Source organism: Macrotis lagotis, chromosome 3 (assembly GCF_037893015.1).
Source record: "Macrotis lagotis isolate mMagLag1 chromosome 3, bilby.v1.9.chrom.fasta, whole genome shotgun sequence".
NCBI lineage: Eukaryota > Metazoa > Chordata > Mammalia > Peramelemorphia > Peramelidae > Macrotis > Macrotis lagotis.
The window spans coordinates 146,809,956-146,828,429 of NC_133660.1; the positions used below are offsets into that span (position 1 = coordinate 146,809,956).

At 35.6% G+C, this 18,474-nt stretch overlaps 1 protein-coding gene across 1 annotated transcript in view; it reads right to left on the bottom strand.

The window, feature by feature from the left end:
* STAP1 (signal transducing adaptor family member 1) overlaps nt 1-18,474 on the bottom strand; it is a 62,590-nt gene that overhangs the window by 20,256 nt on the left and 23,860 nt on the right. The window contains 4 exon segments of the mRNA XM_074229332.1: nt 2,267-2,439; nt 5,337-5,393; nt 8,432-8,545; nt 13,826-13,897. Coding sequence (XP_074085433.1) covers nt 2,267-2,439; nt 5,337-5,393; nt 8,432-8,545; nt 13,826-13,897 — 416 coding nt within the window.

Consider the following 18,474-nt stretch of genomic DNA (forward strand, 5'->3'; position numbering starts at 1 on the left):
AGTCTTTCCTTTTCTTACTATGGAATTCAATATCTACTTCACATACACCATCCACTTCACTCTTCCTACCTCCCTGCCTCTCTTCTGATTTTTTTTAGGGGGGGGGATAGTGTGCTATTATAAACATCATATATCAATAAACATACATATTTACCTATACAAAGAAAACCAGAAAATAAGGATTACACATGAAATTATAAACTTCTATCTATGATATGATTTTTAAGTTTTATATATATTTATATATACAATTTATACAGTAACAAAACTTTCCTGCTTATGTGTCCCCTTCTGAACTTCCTTTTGCTCTTTTCAGAGTATTTTTAAATGAAGAATTGATACTATTTCCTTTTTCTTTCTTCACCTTTTTTTACCATTATCACTATCCACTCATTTCCCCCTGAATTTCCCCTCCAAAACAATAAAAGCTTTCCCTTGTGTCAAATAATTATAATCAAATAAAAAAATTCTTATATTAGCAGTGTTTGACTCTTCCACTTTTTGTACCTCCCTTTCTTTTCTCATGGAGTATTTAACTTTCTTAATATCAACTCTACAAACCACCAGGGGCCAAATCTCACTATCACACAAGACCACTTTGATCCCCAATAATATAAAGAGGGTTTGCTAATTGAATACACTGGAATCTTGCATACATTTTTGAAAAATATGTTCCAATTGTGCTGCATAGATTATGAGAGGCAGAGGTTAAAAACTGATCCTTCTTTCTTGGTGACTATTTGCTTTGAGGTTTGGATTCAGAGAGGGTTGTATGTCTATTTGGCCTGAAAATGGGGATTATTTATGTTAAATAAGCCTCACCAAACCTTCAATGTGTTGAACATAGTGAAAAATTAGCCAAAAATTCCAATTCAATTCAACATACATCAAGTTTCTCCTGTATGTGAGACACTGGAAATACCAAAACAATCCAGGAGTGGAGAAAAAACAGGTAGACAAAATGAATAATACAAGGTAGAATCAAACTAAGTATATAGAAAAGGTCAAACAGTGATGAAGAAATATGAGGAGAAAAAAGAAATCAGAAGGAGAAAAGTAGAGCTCAGGGAAACAAACTCATCAAGGAAGTAACAGCAGATGTGGTCTTAAGGTAATGTGTTTGTTATCTGGATGGTGAAAAAAGGAAAAGTATGAACATAAATACAAGGAGGGCAACTGGGGGAAAGGCCCCGAATGATTGGACTTTTTAGCATATGAATCATTAAGAGTAGTCAAGAAATAAGACTGGATAACAAAATTTAGAGTTAAAAGAGACTTTCAAATAAGTCATTCAAAATCATTTAGCTCATGACTTCATTTTATAGATGAGGAAACTGAAGATCAACAAACTCATATAAGTTACCCAAGATAAAACTGTTAATAAGTGGCAGAGTTTGAATTCTAACCAGTTACTGTCTCCAAATTCAGTACTCCTTCTACTGTCTGGAGGTAAATTATAAAAGGTCTTGAATATCAGTTTGAGAAATTGTATTTTGTATTATAAACATCATATATCAATAAACATAAATATTTACCTATATAAAGAAAACCAGAAAATAAGGATTGCATATGAAGATATAATGACAATTTAGGGGCAAGGAGTTGATAATGATAAGGTCCAAGAACTAGGGAGATATCTTTGACATCAATAGAAAGATTGGGCTAAAACCAAAATAGGAGGCTAGTAAAATAATCCAAAAAAAGGTAGTATGACCTTGAACTAGGACGGTGGCAGTGAAAGTAAAGAGGAGAATCCATGCCTTGATTCCAGGACACAAACAGCAATAGAAATGATAGAGGCAAAAATGAACAGGAGTTGGTTATTGGTGAATATCAGGATGGGGTAGAGGATGAGAGAGAGAAAAGTGACAAAGGGCAAGGCATAGGAAGCTATGTGATGCCATCCATGGAAATAGGGAAATTAAAAGAAGGGAAGTTCAGAGATTTGGAAGAGTGGAGAGGAGGAAGATGATAAATTCCATTTTTGATTAAGTTGAATTTAAGGTACTGGCAATAACTTTAGGGAGAGATATTGAGCATGTAATTGGAAATATAGGACTGGAGCTCAGAGCTGCAGATAGATATTGGGAAGCTATAAACATAAAACTAACGATTGACTTTTATTCAGTAGTACATAGTTTGTTCCAATAAAAATAGTTTACTGTCCTTGACTTATTCTTTGGAAGTAGTTCATTTACCTTAATAGCCACAAACAAGTAAGAAAGGAATGTGATAATGAATGAACTATTATTCAATAAGGACTTACGCTGGCATGGGGTTCAGGATATCCATATTCTTCTCAATTGGTTGTTTCTCTTTTCTCAAAGGTATATTGGGTGTTCCCTCAGTCTCAATCCTTCTTTTCTTTTCTCTCTCTAAGACTTCATGCAATCTGATCATTTGTCCAGGTAGCAGTGACACATGTTGAGGGACTGATAACTAATAATTAATTAAATATATAAGATAAATAGATTAAGGAAAGTAATATAATGGATGATATGAACTTGGTCTGATCCTCAAGGCTTCAGACACCTTTTAGGAGAACATTGTCTTTCTCCTTGTATTTTTATTCTCAGTGGTTAGTAAGAGAGCCTACCAAGTACTTAATAAGTCTTTAATAAATGTTTATTTACTTGGGTGAGTAGGGTTGAAGATGCAGGGAATTCTACTTCTACTCATATCCTTTGGGACTACTTTTGAGTCAATGGAGTGGCCTGGAATTGTCTAATAAGGATTATATCATTTTGTTCCAGGACAGAATTTTTGATACCTCCCAGATACTCTAGACTCACTTCCTCTATTTCATAATAAACTCATTTTTGAAGAACAAAATGGGGATTAGGGGGTCATACAGGATATGTGAGGCTTAATCAGAAAAATGGGGCACCAAGCCAGTTCATAACAAGTCAGCTATAAATAAATGTGGCTTACCAGTTATACTCTCATAAGTTTTGATGACCTTTGTGATAAGATTGCTAACATGATACTTCATTAATATATGCTAAAATAGTTTATATTTTTAAAAATATATACTATACTCAATCCATGAACTCTCTAATAACAGATAATTTTGTGTTGCACCATATTCACTCCCTATTGTGACCAACTATGTGCATTTGTAAATATGAACTATGACTTTAGTAGAGAATTTTCATTTATATGAAGCAAACTGATCCATATGGGAACAAGCTACAATTTCCTTAGAATGATGTTTTAGCAAATGGGCTAACTGAACAATACTATTTATTTATTGACCCAGTTAGAAAAGCAGTAATAGATAAATCCCTACTATAGTAAGAAGCAATTTGCAGCTACTCCAACCATCTCTCCCTTTCTCAAAATCCTTTCTACCTTCAGTCTTTTGATCTGTTCTTTTTTTTACTGTCCTAACAGTTATTATGTAGCAGGGAAATAAATCCTGTAAAAGTCACATTCATTGAATTCCTATATTATAGAATTTTAAAATTGGAAGACACCTGAGTGGTCATCATTGACAATTACAAGTGCTTGGATACTTTATTTTTTAGTTAAGGAAACTTAGAACTTAAAAGTGCCTAGATTGATTTGTCCCTGGTCTTTTGACTCTCTGACTAGTGTTTTTCCCAACACCTCCTTTCTTTTGATAAGAATCTAGGATGAAAATATTTATCATCTCAAAAAAGCTATTAATTCATGTGATAGCAAAGACTTAGAAATGAGACACAAGAAAACCAACTTCAGATATGGTTTGGGTTGAATTAATCCAAAAATATGAAATTTGAGGGAGGGGGGAAGAGAATCCTCTAAGCATCACAGTTTATTGTAGCCCTATGTCCTTATGGGTGATTCTGGTTATCAGAATAATCTTGTTTTGATGACAGACATCATTTTTTTAAAAATTGAGTTATCTTATTGCAACACAATGAACTATTAAACAGTAAAGTTATATTCCTCTGATAAAATGTGTCAAAGAACACTAGATAAGCACATACTTATTTTTTGCACCACAGTTTTTATTTCCTTTATGTTATCATTTTCCAGTGACCACAGTTTCCTCCCATCCTCCACTCTCTTCCACCCCCATTAAGCAGAAGTCCCTTTTAACAAAGAAATGCAGTGAAGCAAAACAATCCGATATTCTGGCCATATTTGACAATATATGCCTTATTTCAGACCTCTAGTCCATCACTGTTCTCTTAAGAAGGGGAGAAGGTGTTTTATCATATGTCCCCTACAGTCAATATAACTTAGAATTCTGATGACTAAAACTGAGCTAGAAATTTTCTAGAAACTTAGTGAATGAATAAACATTTAAATGTTAACTCTTGGGGCGGCTAGGTTGTGCAGTGGATAGAGCACCGGCCCTGGAGTCAGGAGTACCTGGGTTCAAATCCGGCCTCAGACACTTAATAATTACCTAGCTGTGTGGCCTTGGGCAAGCCACTTGACCCCATTTGCCTTGCAAAAACCCCAAAAAACCAAAAACTAAATGTTAACTCTTTTCCGTGATCAGGTTCTAAGACAACTTTCAAATTAGGAATTATATTTGTGTTTTGTTAACCAGATTCAAAACAACTTTTTTTTAAAGATTTTTGCAAGGCAATGGGGTCAAGTGGCTTGCCCAAGGGCACACAGCTAGGTAATTATTAAGTGTCTGAGGCCGGATTTGAACCCAGGTACTCCTGACTCCAGGGTTGGTGCTCTATCCACTGCACCACCTAACTACCCCTCAAAGATCAGATAAACAGTCTAGGATTTAAGAATTGGGAGTAAGCTTCTCTACCAGTGAAAGTGATGCTTTACTTCCACTCTATTCCTTTCCAAGAGGAAAGATTATAGGCACAAGTTCAACAAGGAACTTGGACCTCTTAGAAAAGAAATCCAAGTTTAAATGTTAGCAGTCATATTTTGTGATAGTTCTGCATAATACTTTGTATTTGAAGAATTTAGAATCCTCAGCCTTTGCAGTATTTCTCACCTGTGTGATATTTAGACTCTCTTAACCTGTCTGGGCTTCAAATTCCTCATCTGTAAAATGAGAGAACTGGAATAAATAATCTACAAGATTCCTCCCAGCATTCCATATCATTGCTATTGAGTAATCATTTCTTACTAATTTCTATTTCTTACTATAGAAATAGTTGAATAAAGTTTAGACTTTTTTTAAAAAGTTTAAAATTTATAGTAGTTTCCAGGAAATAATGGGTAACATGGGAACTCTTTTGTGCTTGAGAAAAGTATTCGTAGTCTTGTATTTTGTTAAGCGTGCTGCTGAAAACCCAAATAATGAGCTATGAAAAGAGCAAGAAATGCAGTAGATTATGTCTGGAAGACAAAGTGAAGCAGATTGCTCTTACCTCTGTAATAGTAAGAATAAAACCTCTCCATTCCTCCCCACTTTCTGTGTTCTCTGTCTGAAAAGGAAGAAAAAAGCAAATGAAGTATTAAATATAAATACTCCTATTATAATCATATTTGCTATTTTGTTTGGTTACTTATCTTTTCAAAATTTCATTTTAGAACCAGATTTTTGATGTCATTGGTATAGGGCATGTCTGGTACAGATATTCCCTCTTCTAATGTATCTTATCTATTACTTATAGATTTAGAGTAATGTGGGGGAATTGAGAAGTGAGTAGTCCAATGACACAGAGTTAATATGATTAGAATTAAGACTTGAATCTAGGTTTTACTGATTTCAAGACTAGCTTTCTATCCTACTATACCATGACTATCTTGATTAGTTTGTAAGAAACGTAATTTGGAACTCTGAAGATGTAATTTCAATAGAACAAAAAGTTAGCAACTTGGAAATTCCTTCCATCAGTAGCTTATAGTGTTAGTTGCCTGGGGCACTAAGAAAATTAGTAACTATCTAATGGTCATATCATTAAGTATATTGAAGACAGAACTTAAACCCTGACCTATTTAAGTGCCAATTATCAGTCCACTATGCCACACTACCCAGACAGAAATATAAGAAACCACTAAAGAGTAAACTACAATATATATGCTCTCCAACCCTAGGCCCTCCTAAAAATATGAATATGAACAAGCTCTGTTATAGCTAATCTTCCCTGAAAGTCACAAAATCTAATCTGCAATCTGCTCTTGGCTTCAGTTTTCATGAATTTGCAATATATTAAGCAATACACAAGTATGTAAACTAATCTATCTTCAGCAAAAGAAGGGGCATGTTCCTTGTTTTTGTTGTTAGACAACTGTTCTATTGGAGTTAGCAAGATCTGAGTAAGATCTTGTTTCAGATATTAGCTATATGGGCCTATGTAAGCAATTAACCTTAATGTTATCTCTCACTACCTCAGTTTCCTCTGAACCATAGAGGGTTGTTATGAGGCTAGCATGAAATAATAGGAAAGTTGAAAATAGTGTTAACAATTGCTAAGAATTTCTACTTTTAACATTTGATAAGTTTCCTGGTCCAAGGGTTGCAAGTTTTAAAGAACTGTTATTGATATTATGTTCACTGTTTTGTCCATAATGCTTAATTTTTATTACAAAGATCAAACACTGAGATGTTCTGATTTCCAGCATAATAAGGAAGGCATGTTCCAATTGTTATGCATGCATATGAAATACTTGTAAATGGTTTTTAGGAGCTCCAGATTCTTCCTCCTCCTCCTCCTCCTTCTTTTCTCTCTCTCTCTCTCTCTCTCTCTCTCTCTCTCTCTCTCGGAGGGGAAGCAATTGGGGTTAAGTGACTTGCCCAAGGTCACTCAGTAAGTATCTGAAGTCAGATTGTCAGGTCCTTCTGACTGACTCCAGGGCTGATGCTCTATCCATTGCACCACCTCACTGCCCATAGGCTCCTGATTCTTAGATTCTGATTTATCAGCACTATGGCTAAGAAATACACCTGGACATAATTCTGACTGATTTTTTCTTAGCTGCAAGTTTCCATCAGAATATTTTTTTTGTAAGGCAATGGGGTTAAGTGGCTTGCCCAAGGCCACACAGCTAGGTAATTATTAAGTGTCTGAGGCCAGTTTTGAACTCAGGTACTTCTGACTCCAGGGCCGGTGCTCTATCCACTGCACCACCTAGCCAACCCCCTTCAAAATGTTTAAAAAATTTTTTTTACTTACACAATGAGAAGCAAAATGGTGTAATGGCTAAAGAAGTATTCTCAGATTCAGAAAGACCTAGGTTCAAATTCTGAATCTGACACATTCTGAATATCATTTAACTCTTCAATGACCCAGAAAACTAAGACACAAGAGCAATGGTTGAATTACATTGGTAGGGGCGGCTAGGTGGCACAGTGGATAGAGCACCGGCCCTGGAGTCAGGAGTACCTGAGTTCAAATCCAGTCTCAGACACTTAATAATTACCTAGCTGTGTGGCCTTGGGCAAGCCACTTAACCCCACTGCCTTGCAAAAACTAAAAAAAAAAAAATTATATTGGTAGTATTTCCCAAATGATATTTTCTAAGGCAATGAGTTCATAAATCAGTTAACAAAAAATTTATGAAATATATTTCTTTTACAAAAACTATACACACACATACAGAAATGAAAACACATGACTACTAGCTGCTTGTTTAATTTAATTAGTCCATATAATAGAGAGGTCAATTTGAAACCTTGAGTTTGTCAGAAGAAAGAGGTGCCTATTTTCAATTTATTTCCTGAAACAAAAACAAATATCCTAAATAATACATATCAAAAAAGGGAGAGAGAGGGATAAAAGGAAGGGAGAGAGGGAGGGAGAGAGAGAGGAAGGAAAGAAGAAAGGAAGAGAAAAGAAACAAAACTATAGTCTAGATCTTAGTAAACTTTAAGAAGTTGCAGCAAAGTACAAGTCCTTGGCATTACTGCCCTTCCCTTCTGTCTAATTCAGCTATGAACTTGTAAAAAGGAGGTGATAATACACACTTCTTGACAGAGAAAAGAGGGAAGGAAGCAAGGAAGCAAGGAAGCAAGGAAGGAAGGATTAAGGAAAGGAAGGTAGGAGGGAAGGAAAAAGAGAAGGAATAAAGGAGGGAAGAAGGAGGGAAGGAAGGAGGGAGGGAGGGAAGGAAGGAAGGAAGGAAGGAAGGAAGGAAGGAAGGAAGGAAGGAAGGAGGGAAGGAGGGAAGGAGGGAAGGAAGGAAGGAAGAAGGAATGGAAGGTAGGAGGGAAGGAAAGAGAGAAGGAAGAAAGGAGCAAAAGAAGGAGGGAAGAATGAGGGAAGGAAGGAAGTGATTTAGAGAAGAAAATCAGGAAAAAAGTATATACAAGAAGAACATCTTTGAAAGAAACATGTTGAACATATAATATATTTAAAAAGAAAAGCAAGTTATATCTAAGGGAGGTAAGCAGTTACATTCCATTTGATGTGGCAATTGTTAAATTCACAATTTTTTTAAATATAAAAAAGGCAGGGTAAGGGGTTAGAGGCAGCCTTTATAAATCAGAGCCTTCATCCTTATGGTCAGGGCTTCCTCTTACCTTCAGTTCTACTTCTTCCTTGGGCAGTACTAATAGGAACTTTGCACAGCTCTTTTCAGTTGGATTCTGCTCAGTAAGGCATGTGAGATCCATCAGATCTAATTTATCAATATACTGCAGAGATAAAAGAAAATGGCATAATTTTTAATGGAAAATAAATATGACTAGACCTAGCAAGAGCTATAGATGCTTCTCTTAAAAGAAGTTTTTAAATTATATTTTACTTAGGACTCCTAAAGTGCCCAAAGTCACTAAGATTGAGGAGATCTGAGCATATTCTCTCAATTATCCCCTTCTCTTCTATTGCCTCAATGGCATGATTTTTTTTTCTCCTAGCCTATAAATATACTTATTTTGCATGAAAGCTCCAAAATTCCCCACTCTCAGCTTCTGGGGAAGATAAGCCTCTCATATTTGAAATTAATTTCCTTGATTTCCAAGAGAACACAAATTTATCCAGATTTATATCTGACTGACCCCAGACCCCAGACCATTGGACTATCCCTCACCTTCACATCCAATTTAATCATGAACTCAAGCCATCTTTCCATCTTCCTGCAGGTGCATGTCTCCAGCAAACTCTTTTGATTAGAATAGTGATAAGTGAATTACTTGAGACGAGCAATAGTTTTGATATTATTTTTATTCTGTGACATCAGTGGCAACATGAATATATTGATCTGGTTTCCCATCTTTAGTTAATTTTTAAACATTTGTATGTTGAATTTCAAATGTTAAGTTGCATTTTTAATTCCATGATTTTAATGTATGTTATCCCCAAGGAAATATACAAAACTTTAAGTGTACAATTCAATGACTATCAGAGATATTACAATAGCTATTGGTATGAGAAAATCAAGAATTGCAAGTATCAACCAAGCCCACAAAGAAATTGAATCGTTGCACTGTAGTACAAAGGAAGATGAGGTAAAATAGTTTTAAAATAACATGAATTGACAAGTTATTCCTGTAAAATAGTCAAATTAATCCTCAAAAAACAAAGCCCTTCAGAGTCACTGTTAGCATCCTCTCTAGAGTGATATAGGCCTCTCAAAATAAACTGCAAGAAGACCGCTAAAAAAAGAATAATTAGGGGCAGCTAGGTGGCAGAGTGAATAGAGATCGGCCCTGGAGTCAAGAGGACCTGAGTTCAAATTTGACCTCAGACATTTAAGTTACCTAGCTGGGTGATCTTGGGCAAACCACTTAACCCCAATATCTTAAAAAAAAAAGAATAACTAATGATTATGTGGTTATGAAGAAAAAAACGCTTATCATGGATAACCTGATATGAAGAATGAAGTACCAAAAATTGGGGAAAAGCATTTTTTTCCTCATTAAATTCACTTTTTAATTCAAGGTTCTACCAAAAACACTCTAAGAAGTCTAGGTGAGTTTCTATCAGACTATAAAACATCTTCATCAGACTATAAAAACATCTATTTCAAAAATGTTTTAGTCAATTAATTTTTTCCAGTGAGTCTAGAAGTCTTTTATTCATTAAGGAGATGAATTCTGATAAAAATATTGATATGTTGAGTAGATGTGATACAGAATTATAAATTCTAAAATGAAAATGAAGTACTGCACTGGTTTTGCACCAGGCCACACATCATACAAGATTATACTTTTTTTTCTCCCCAGGAGATAGAAATAAATATGCTTCAATGACCTGAGAATTAAGCTGGTTTAAATACCATCAAAAATTTATGGGCATAAGGTATAAAAGGAAGCACAAGAAAATATAAAAGGTCACATGATAAATGAGAGAAGTAAGGAAGAAAATGACTTTTGTAACTATGTTTAGGGAAAAGGTAATAGATAAAAAATGGAATAGAGAGGAATAAAGAACATAAAATGGGCAATTTTAATTGCACAAAAAAATACCTTTTGTACAAATAAAACACTTCTTGTGATTGTTGTTCAGTTGTTTAGTTGTTCAGTCATGTCTAATTCTTTCTGACCCCAGAACTGTAGCATTTAAGTCCCATCCATCTAGCCTCCCCTATCTCTTGAAGGCCGTCCAAGTTCATGCTCCTTGTTTAGGGTTACAATAAAAGGGAAACAACAGAGAAAATTCTTTGCAGCAAGTTTCTCTGAAAAAGTCTCACGTAAAAATATGTAAATAATCAGGATGGCTAGGTGGCACAATAGATAGAGCACTTGCCCTGGAGTCAGGAGTACCTGAGTTCAAATCCGGCCTCAGACACTTAATAATTACCTAGTTATGTGGCCTTGGGCAAGCCACTTGACCCCACTGCCTTGCAAAAACTAAAACATAAATATATATATAATGTAAACAATTTGAATTTGTAATAATCAGGGCAATTCTCTAATTGATAATTGGTCAGATGTTTCGAACTTTTCTTTCAGAGAAAGCAATACAAGCTATTAGAGAGATGCTAATTAAAGCAACTCCAAAGTTTTATCTCATCCCCCAGATTGGCAAAGATGATAAAAAAAGGAAAATGGTAAATGCTGGAGTGATTGCAGGAAAACAGGCACTCTAATGCCTGTTGGTGGAGCCATTCCGGAAGACAATTTGTAATTATGCCTCAAAATCTACTAAACCATGTATACTCTGACACAACAATACCAGTAGTACCGGGTTTATGCCTCCAAAGAAAGCAATAAAAGAGAAAAAAAAACTTCTAAGTACAAAAATATTTATAACAGCTCTTTTCATAGAGACAAAGAACTAGAAACCAGTGGTACATGCATATAATTGAATTTTATTGTACCAGAATGACAAACTACATAAATGACAAAAGGGATGGAAAACATAAGTTAAAGAAAACCTCATCATGGCCTCATCATGGAGTTGAAGTAACTCTGGGTTCTGTTGCCAAACACTAGCAGATTCTGCCAGTCTTCTGTTACAGGACTAGAGAGAGGCTATGTACTTCTGTGACTTTAATTATCATATAACTATCAAATATCATCATATAAATTTTCATATAAATCAAATTCATAGATGACACCCAAATCCATATAAACAGTTTTTCATTTCTAATTACTAGTTGGGTGTTTCTGCCTGAGTGCCCTGTTGTCCACACTTTAAACTCAATGTATATAAAAATGAACTGATCTTTCCCATAAAACTTGTCCCTCTTCCCAAACTTCCCTATTTCTATTGATGGTCATACTATATACCCATTTTCTCAGGCTCAAAACTTTAGTTTTATCTTTGATTCTTCCTCCTTTTCACCTCCACACCCCATCAGTTTTCAAGTCTTATTAATTCTACTTCCTCATTTTATCTTGTATCCATTTTCTTTCCATTCTTATCTAGAATCCTGTAATGACCTCCCAATTTATCTGGAACACTATATTGACCTTTCTTTTCTAATCCTTTATTAATGGAGTTGATAAACTATTTTAAAAAATTTTTATTTTACTTTTTTAATGAACAAAAATATATTTTATCTCCCTCTTAGCTCCTCTCATTAAAACAAAATCTAGATAATAAATTTACATAGTCAAGCAAAATACATTCCAGCATGATCCTTTTCAAAAAAATATGTCATTCTGTATCCTGAGTCCATTCTCTGTGAGAAAGTAAGCAGCATCCTTTATCATCCATCTTCCACAATTGTGGTCATTCATTGGCATATTCCCTTCCTAAACAATAAATTCCAGTGGCTCCTTATTACATCTGGGATAAAATGTAAAATCCTATTTGACTTTTTCTTTTTGTTTTGGGCGGGATTGCAAAGCAATGGGGTTAAGTGACTTGCCCAAGTCTGTTTGACTTTTAAAGCCCTCCATAAGCCATTCCCTTCCCTAACTTTCTAGCTTCTTGCACTTTATTCCCTCCAAATACTCCAAGGACACTGTACTTGCTGTCCTTCATATGTCCTACATTTTCTCATTCCATGTTTTTTTCCCTAGTTCTCTCCCAATGCCTCCCCTCCTTCCCTCTGTCTCCTAACTTCCTCCATTTCCTTCATGACTCCATATATCTTCTATGAACAATAGTTGTTTGTTTACTATCTCCTGCTTTTTGAGGTCAGAGGTGTTATTTGTGCTTTTCTTCTACACTCATCACTTAGCATAGACATGTTTGACATATTTTAAAAGCTTAATAAAGGCCTATGTTTTGATTTACCAACTACCAACCAATCTTATTAATGCATAGGTCTAGCAATATCACTCTCCTGCCAAAAAGCCTTTTGAGCTGCTCTTTGCCCACAGGATAACCTCCAAATGCCTTGGCCTGGTAATTAAGCCTCCCCCCAATAATTTTGTTTAAATCTTAACTTTCAAGTCTCATTTTACTTCTTTAAGTTTCATATCAGAAACCAAACCAAAGTGGGCTACTTGCTATTTACTAATCTCATTCTGGTCTTTAAAATCATCTTTGAATTTGTGAAGGTATATCAAAATGAACTTTCTCCTTACCTCTTATTATGGAAATTCTTCTCTTCCTTCACCAGATTAAGTACCAGCTTCTTCAAGAAGTATTTTCACTTCTATCATCCCTCAACCACAAGTGATCTCCCCTCCCCAAATTTCATGGAACTTTTCATCTTTTTTTGTTTGTGGGATGGACCCATTTGGCAATCAGGTGAAACCTATGGATCCCTTCTCAGAATAGCATTATTAAATGTATAAAATTAAATACATGGGATTACAAAGGAAACCAATTACACTGGAAATTCTAAAAGCCTTTAATTTTAATCAAACAGGGAAAGAAGCCAAGAAAGATGTAGAGGTAACAGATGACCAAATAAGCCCTTTCCCAAACATTTTGGTGAAAAGTATAGACTGGTTGCTTGGATTTTCCTTATTCTTTTTTAGATAGTTTTATTATGTGTGCTACTGTTCAGACTAAAAGTAATCAATGATTAATTCCAAAATAAGAACACAAATATTCAGAGTAATAATGGAATACAGTTTAGTTTAATAATTTAAGTTATATCTACTCAAAAGCTAGATTAGATAGCTAGAGAGCACAAAGGGCAGTGGACTGGATTTGGAGTCAGAAAGATCTGTTTCTACCCTTACCAACTGTGGGTTCTTGGGAAAGTCATGTATATTCTTCTAGACTCAGGGTCCTCAATTGCAAAATGGGGCAACAATAATTCCTACCTCAGATAATTTTTGTAAGACTCAAAAAAAGCTGACGTATGTAAAATCCTTTGTAAACCTTAAACTATTATATTGAATTCTTTTTTTTTTAATTTTTCAAGGCAATGAGGCTAAGCGGCTTGCCCAAGGCCACATGGCTAGGTAATCATTAAGTGTCTGAGGCCAGATTTGAACTCAGGCACTCCTGACTCCAAGGCCAGTGCTCTCTCCACTGTGCCAGCAGCTGCCCCTTACCTTAAACTATTATATAAATGCCCACTATTGTTATTACTATTATTGTGATCTATAAGTTGAGCTACTCACAGTTGGATTTTTTTTGTCGATATAAAAAAAAAGGGTAGTTCCTCTCAGTTCTGTCCAGTAGTGTTTATATTCCTGTGGAAAAAACAAGTTTATAATTTATTTTGGAGGTTCATTTTCATTAGAGGGGAATAACTGTGTAGACAAAAACATTTTCAAGTGTTTAGAGAAAGAAAGGGCCTTTGAGATGATCTAATTAAGGTAACATCTTTACATTGCTCATTTGTAGGCTTTCTAGGCACCTCTAAACATGATTAGTTTCACCTCATTTTCATACAATTCTATATTCCTGAGGAAAACAGAAACTATTCACTGGAAACTCCTTTTCTCCTTCTCTACATCTTCAAAACCATTGACATCATCTTCCATTAAGACCAAACTTTCTACATGTATAATTGCTTCTAACCCCTTCTATGTACTCTGGCAGATTATCCCATAATGAAATTTGGTAGTTAATGTTGGTTATGCCCTAAAAAGATTCCTTTTCCTCTGAAGTTTTATGATTATATGAATCAGATTGAAGATAGTTTAAAATGACGTGGGCAGCAAGATAGCACTGACCCTGGGCAAGTCCTCATCTGTAAAATAAGTTGAAGAAAATGGCAAACCCCTCTAGAATTTCTGCCACAAAAACTCCAAATGGGGTCCTAAAGAGTCAGAAATGACTAAAAAAAGCAGCTGAACATCATCAACAACAACAATAACAAGGATGATTTACTATCAGAAATATACACGTGTGGGGGGGGGGAGTTAGGTGGTACATGGTACATTGTATAGAACATGGGCCCTAAAGATGATGGAAAAGTCAAAAAAGGTTGAGTGACTTGCCCAGAGTCAGTAAGTGTCTAGATCCTCTATGATCATTTTGGGTGAACCTGGGCATGTTCTTTTATCCTTCTGGGCTTAAATTTCCTCATTTATGGAAAGAAAGAGGAGGGGGAGAGAGAAGAGAGTGCTGGCCTAGGAGGTTGGAGAAGAGTAGATTTCCCAGCTGTGGAACATGAGCAAATCATTTAAGCTCTCTCAATTTCTCTCAATAACATCTGACTACCTACCTTACAGGACTGTTATAAGGAAAGCACTCAGTAAATCTTACAGTGTCATGGAAATGAAGATTTTTCATGTATTGAATATTATTCCTATCTTCTACTTACTTACCTTTTTTGAGAGTTACTGTCTCTGCATTGGACCTAAGGACATGACACAATGATATGAACCTAGTAAGATGAATTTCCTTCAGTAGGAGCTTCTATGGTGAGTTAAAGGGCAGAACCTGGGAATCTACTTAAGCTGGTCACAATTCGAAGGGTAAGATTAGGGGAAAAAAAATCACTCTTCTAGTGAATATAACTCTTTGTGCTATGTTTCTGAAGCTTCCCCAAACAACATTTTTACATTCAAAATTCATGCTTAAGGGCTCTTCTGACCAGAACTTTAGCCCTTTAGGACTTCCACAGTTAATAGCTGTTAGTGTAATGTAGTGTAATGGAAAGTTGAAATACTGACCATGTGCAAGTTCCTTCCCTTCTTTTGGCCTCAATTTTCTTATCTATAAAAATGAAGAGATTGAACTAGATAATCTCTAATGCTCCTTTCAGTTCTAAATCTTAGAAGTATGGGGGAAGTGCAACTAGATTGTTTGACCCCTTTCCTTGCTATTATTTCCTTGCTATCTAAAAATGTTAGCAATAACAATGTGACCAAAGAAAGAAAATGTGAAACCAATCAGAGCTAATCACTTCATCTAAAAGTTAAATAAAAAGGTAGAGCCCTTCTCTAGAAAGTCCCAATTCTAGAACTAAATCTGGAGAGATGAATAAATCAAAGAAAACCAGTATCAAGAATTATTACAAATCTATAGATTTCCCAAGAGAAGTGGCAAGTAACTATAACAGCTGAAAGATTCAGGAGATAGACTCCCTGAAAACTAGACTAGACAAAATAGGAATCATTCACTGAGACACAGATGGTATTCTCCATTGCAGACAGTCCAAAATTGTCCCTGATTGTTACACTGATGGAATGAGCGAGTCCATCAAGGTTGAACATCAATCACCCCCATCTCCTTTGAGTTTTAATGAATCTGTGAAGTTTTTTTTCCCATGATATCTTGAAATATCTGTGTTCAGATAAAGAGCCATGGAGTTTGAACAAAGTTCAAGGACTATTCCCTTTAATTTAGAAAAAGAAAAACAGATATCTTATTGTCTGATCTTGTTACCTCTAAGACTTTTTGTTTCTTCCTTAAGCATATGATTTCTCTCTCATCATATAACAAAGTAAATACTGACAGATTGCTTTCCGTGGGGTGGGGGTGGGGGGAAGGAAGTAAGATTGGGGGAAAAATTGTAAAACTCAAATAAAATCTTTAATAAAAAAAAGAAAAAAACTCAAAGAAGTAAAGATGAAAAGAACCCACAGATCATCTGAAAGGATTCCAAAAAGGAAAAAATCCCAGGGATGTCATAAGCAAAAGTCAGAGTTTTCAAGTCAAAGAAAAAGGTATGCTAGCAGCCAGAAAGAATGCAACCCACCTAGGATCCCAATAGACCCGGCATCAGAGAGTTTAGAACACATTAATACAAAAGGCAAAGGATGGCTACTAACATAATAATTTACCTGGCAAAACTGAATGCAATCCTATATCAATATCAAGAGTAGGGGCAGCTAGGTGGCAAAGTGGATAGAGCACTGGCCCTGGAGAAAGGAGGACAAGTTCAAATCTGATCTCAGACACTTGATATTTACTAGCTGTGTGACCTTGGACAAGTCACTTAACCCCATTGTCTTCCAAAAAAACAAACAAAAAAAGAGTAAACATAGAGGGGTAGATACCACATGAGGCTCTTTCTTAACTGGACCAGACAAATGAGACCACTTATATGTATGGAACATATGGAATACATACACACACACATATAGAAAGAGAAATATATATGTGTGTGTATATATATATACATATATATATATATATATATATATATATATATATACAGCTCAATCAGGAAATGGGTTGGGACAGGAATAATGAGGAAATTAAGAGGTAGGATAATTCTGGGAAGTGAAGAGTTCCAAACAAGACAAATCTTATCTTTAGGGTATAGATCCTGAAGTCAATACTAAAAAGAGGGAAGGAGGGGAGAGAAGATAAGATAGGATCTAGTAATTAGGATCTGGTCAAGGGGGAAAACAGGAAGGGCAAAGGAACAAAAGCAGATTGTTTCAGTTATAAACTCCTGGTATTGATCACATTCCTTTTCTTTTGCCACCTGGGAAGAAATCTTTGTAGAAAGGTTCTCTGATAAAGGTCAGAAATATAACTTAACTTATCATCTTACCTATCTAGGGCAACATCATCTTCCAAGTCCCCCAGACTCACAACCTAGGGCTTATTCTCAATTCCTTACTAGCTCACACCTCATATCCAGTCTGTTGCAAATCTCTCAAATATATTCTTTTCTCTCATCTGACACATGAATGGAGACCCTCATCAATGGATTACTGCAAAAGCCTTCTGGTGGGTATGCCAGACTTGAGCATCTCCCCACTTGAATCAATTCTCCATTCAGTCACCAAAGTGATTTTCCAAAGCTGCAGATCTGACTGTGTTCGCTTCCCCTCCCTCCTACTCAATAAACTCCAGTAGCTCCTAATCACCTCCACTATCAAGTACAAAATCCTCAATTGTCATTCAAAACCCTGCCTATATAGATTCTTCTGCCTTTCCAGGTTTCTTACACCTTAGGCTTCCAACCCCTTCAATCCTTTGAGGTTGTAAATTAGTTCAACCATTCTGGAAAGCAATTTTGCCAAAATCACTAAACTGTGCCTTAGCAATTTACTTCTAGGCTTATAAGCCAAAGACATAAAAAAAAAAAAAAAAAAAAGGAAAATACTTATTAGTAAAAAAACTGTTTTAAAGGGGCAGCTAGGTGGCGTAGTGTATAAAGCACTGGCCTTGGAGTCAGGAGTACCTGGGTTCAAATCCGGTCTCAGACACTTAATTACCTAGCTGTGTGGCCTTGGGCAAGCCACTTAACCCCGTTTGCCTTGCAAAAAAACCTTTAAAAAAACTGTTTTAAGTAGCACCTTTTTTTTTTTAATTTTTACAAGGTAGCAGGGTCAAGTGGCTTGCCCAAGGCCACACAGCTAGGCAATTATTAAGCATCTGAGACCGGATTTGTACTCAGGTACTCCTGACTCCAGGATCGGTGCTCTATCCACTGTGCCACCTAGCCACCCCATTAGTAACACCTTTTGTTGTAGCAAAGAACTAGAAACTAAATTAGGGAATAGTTGAAAAGGAAATGATAAAGAGATAATTTCAGAGAATCCTGGAAAGATTGAAGTGAATGGATGCAGAATGAGGTGAGCAGAAGCAAAAGAATAATTTACATACAATACAATAACAAAAATGCTATGAAAAAAAAGCAACTTTGAAAGACTTAAGAATCCTGATCAAAGGGATAGCCAATCATAACTCCAGAGTACCCTAGGAGGTGTGATAGACTTAAGGTGCAGAAAAAAACATACATTTTCAGACATGGTCACTATATAAATTTGTTTTGTTTGACTACATATTTATTACAATGTTGTCGATTTTTTTTTAATTTGAGGGAGGCTAGCAATAGTGATTCCCTCAAAAAAATAGA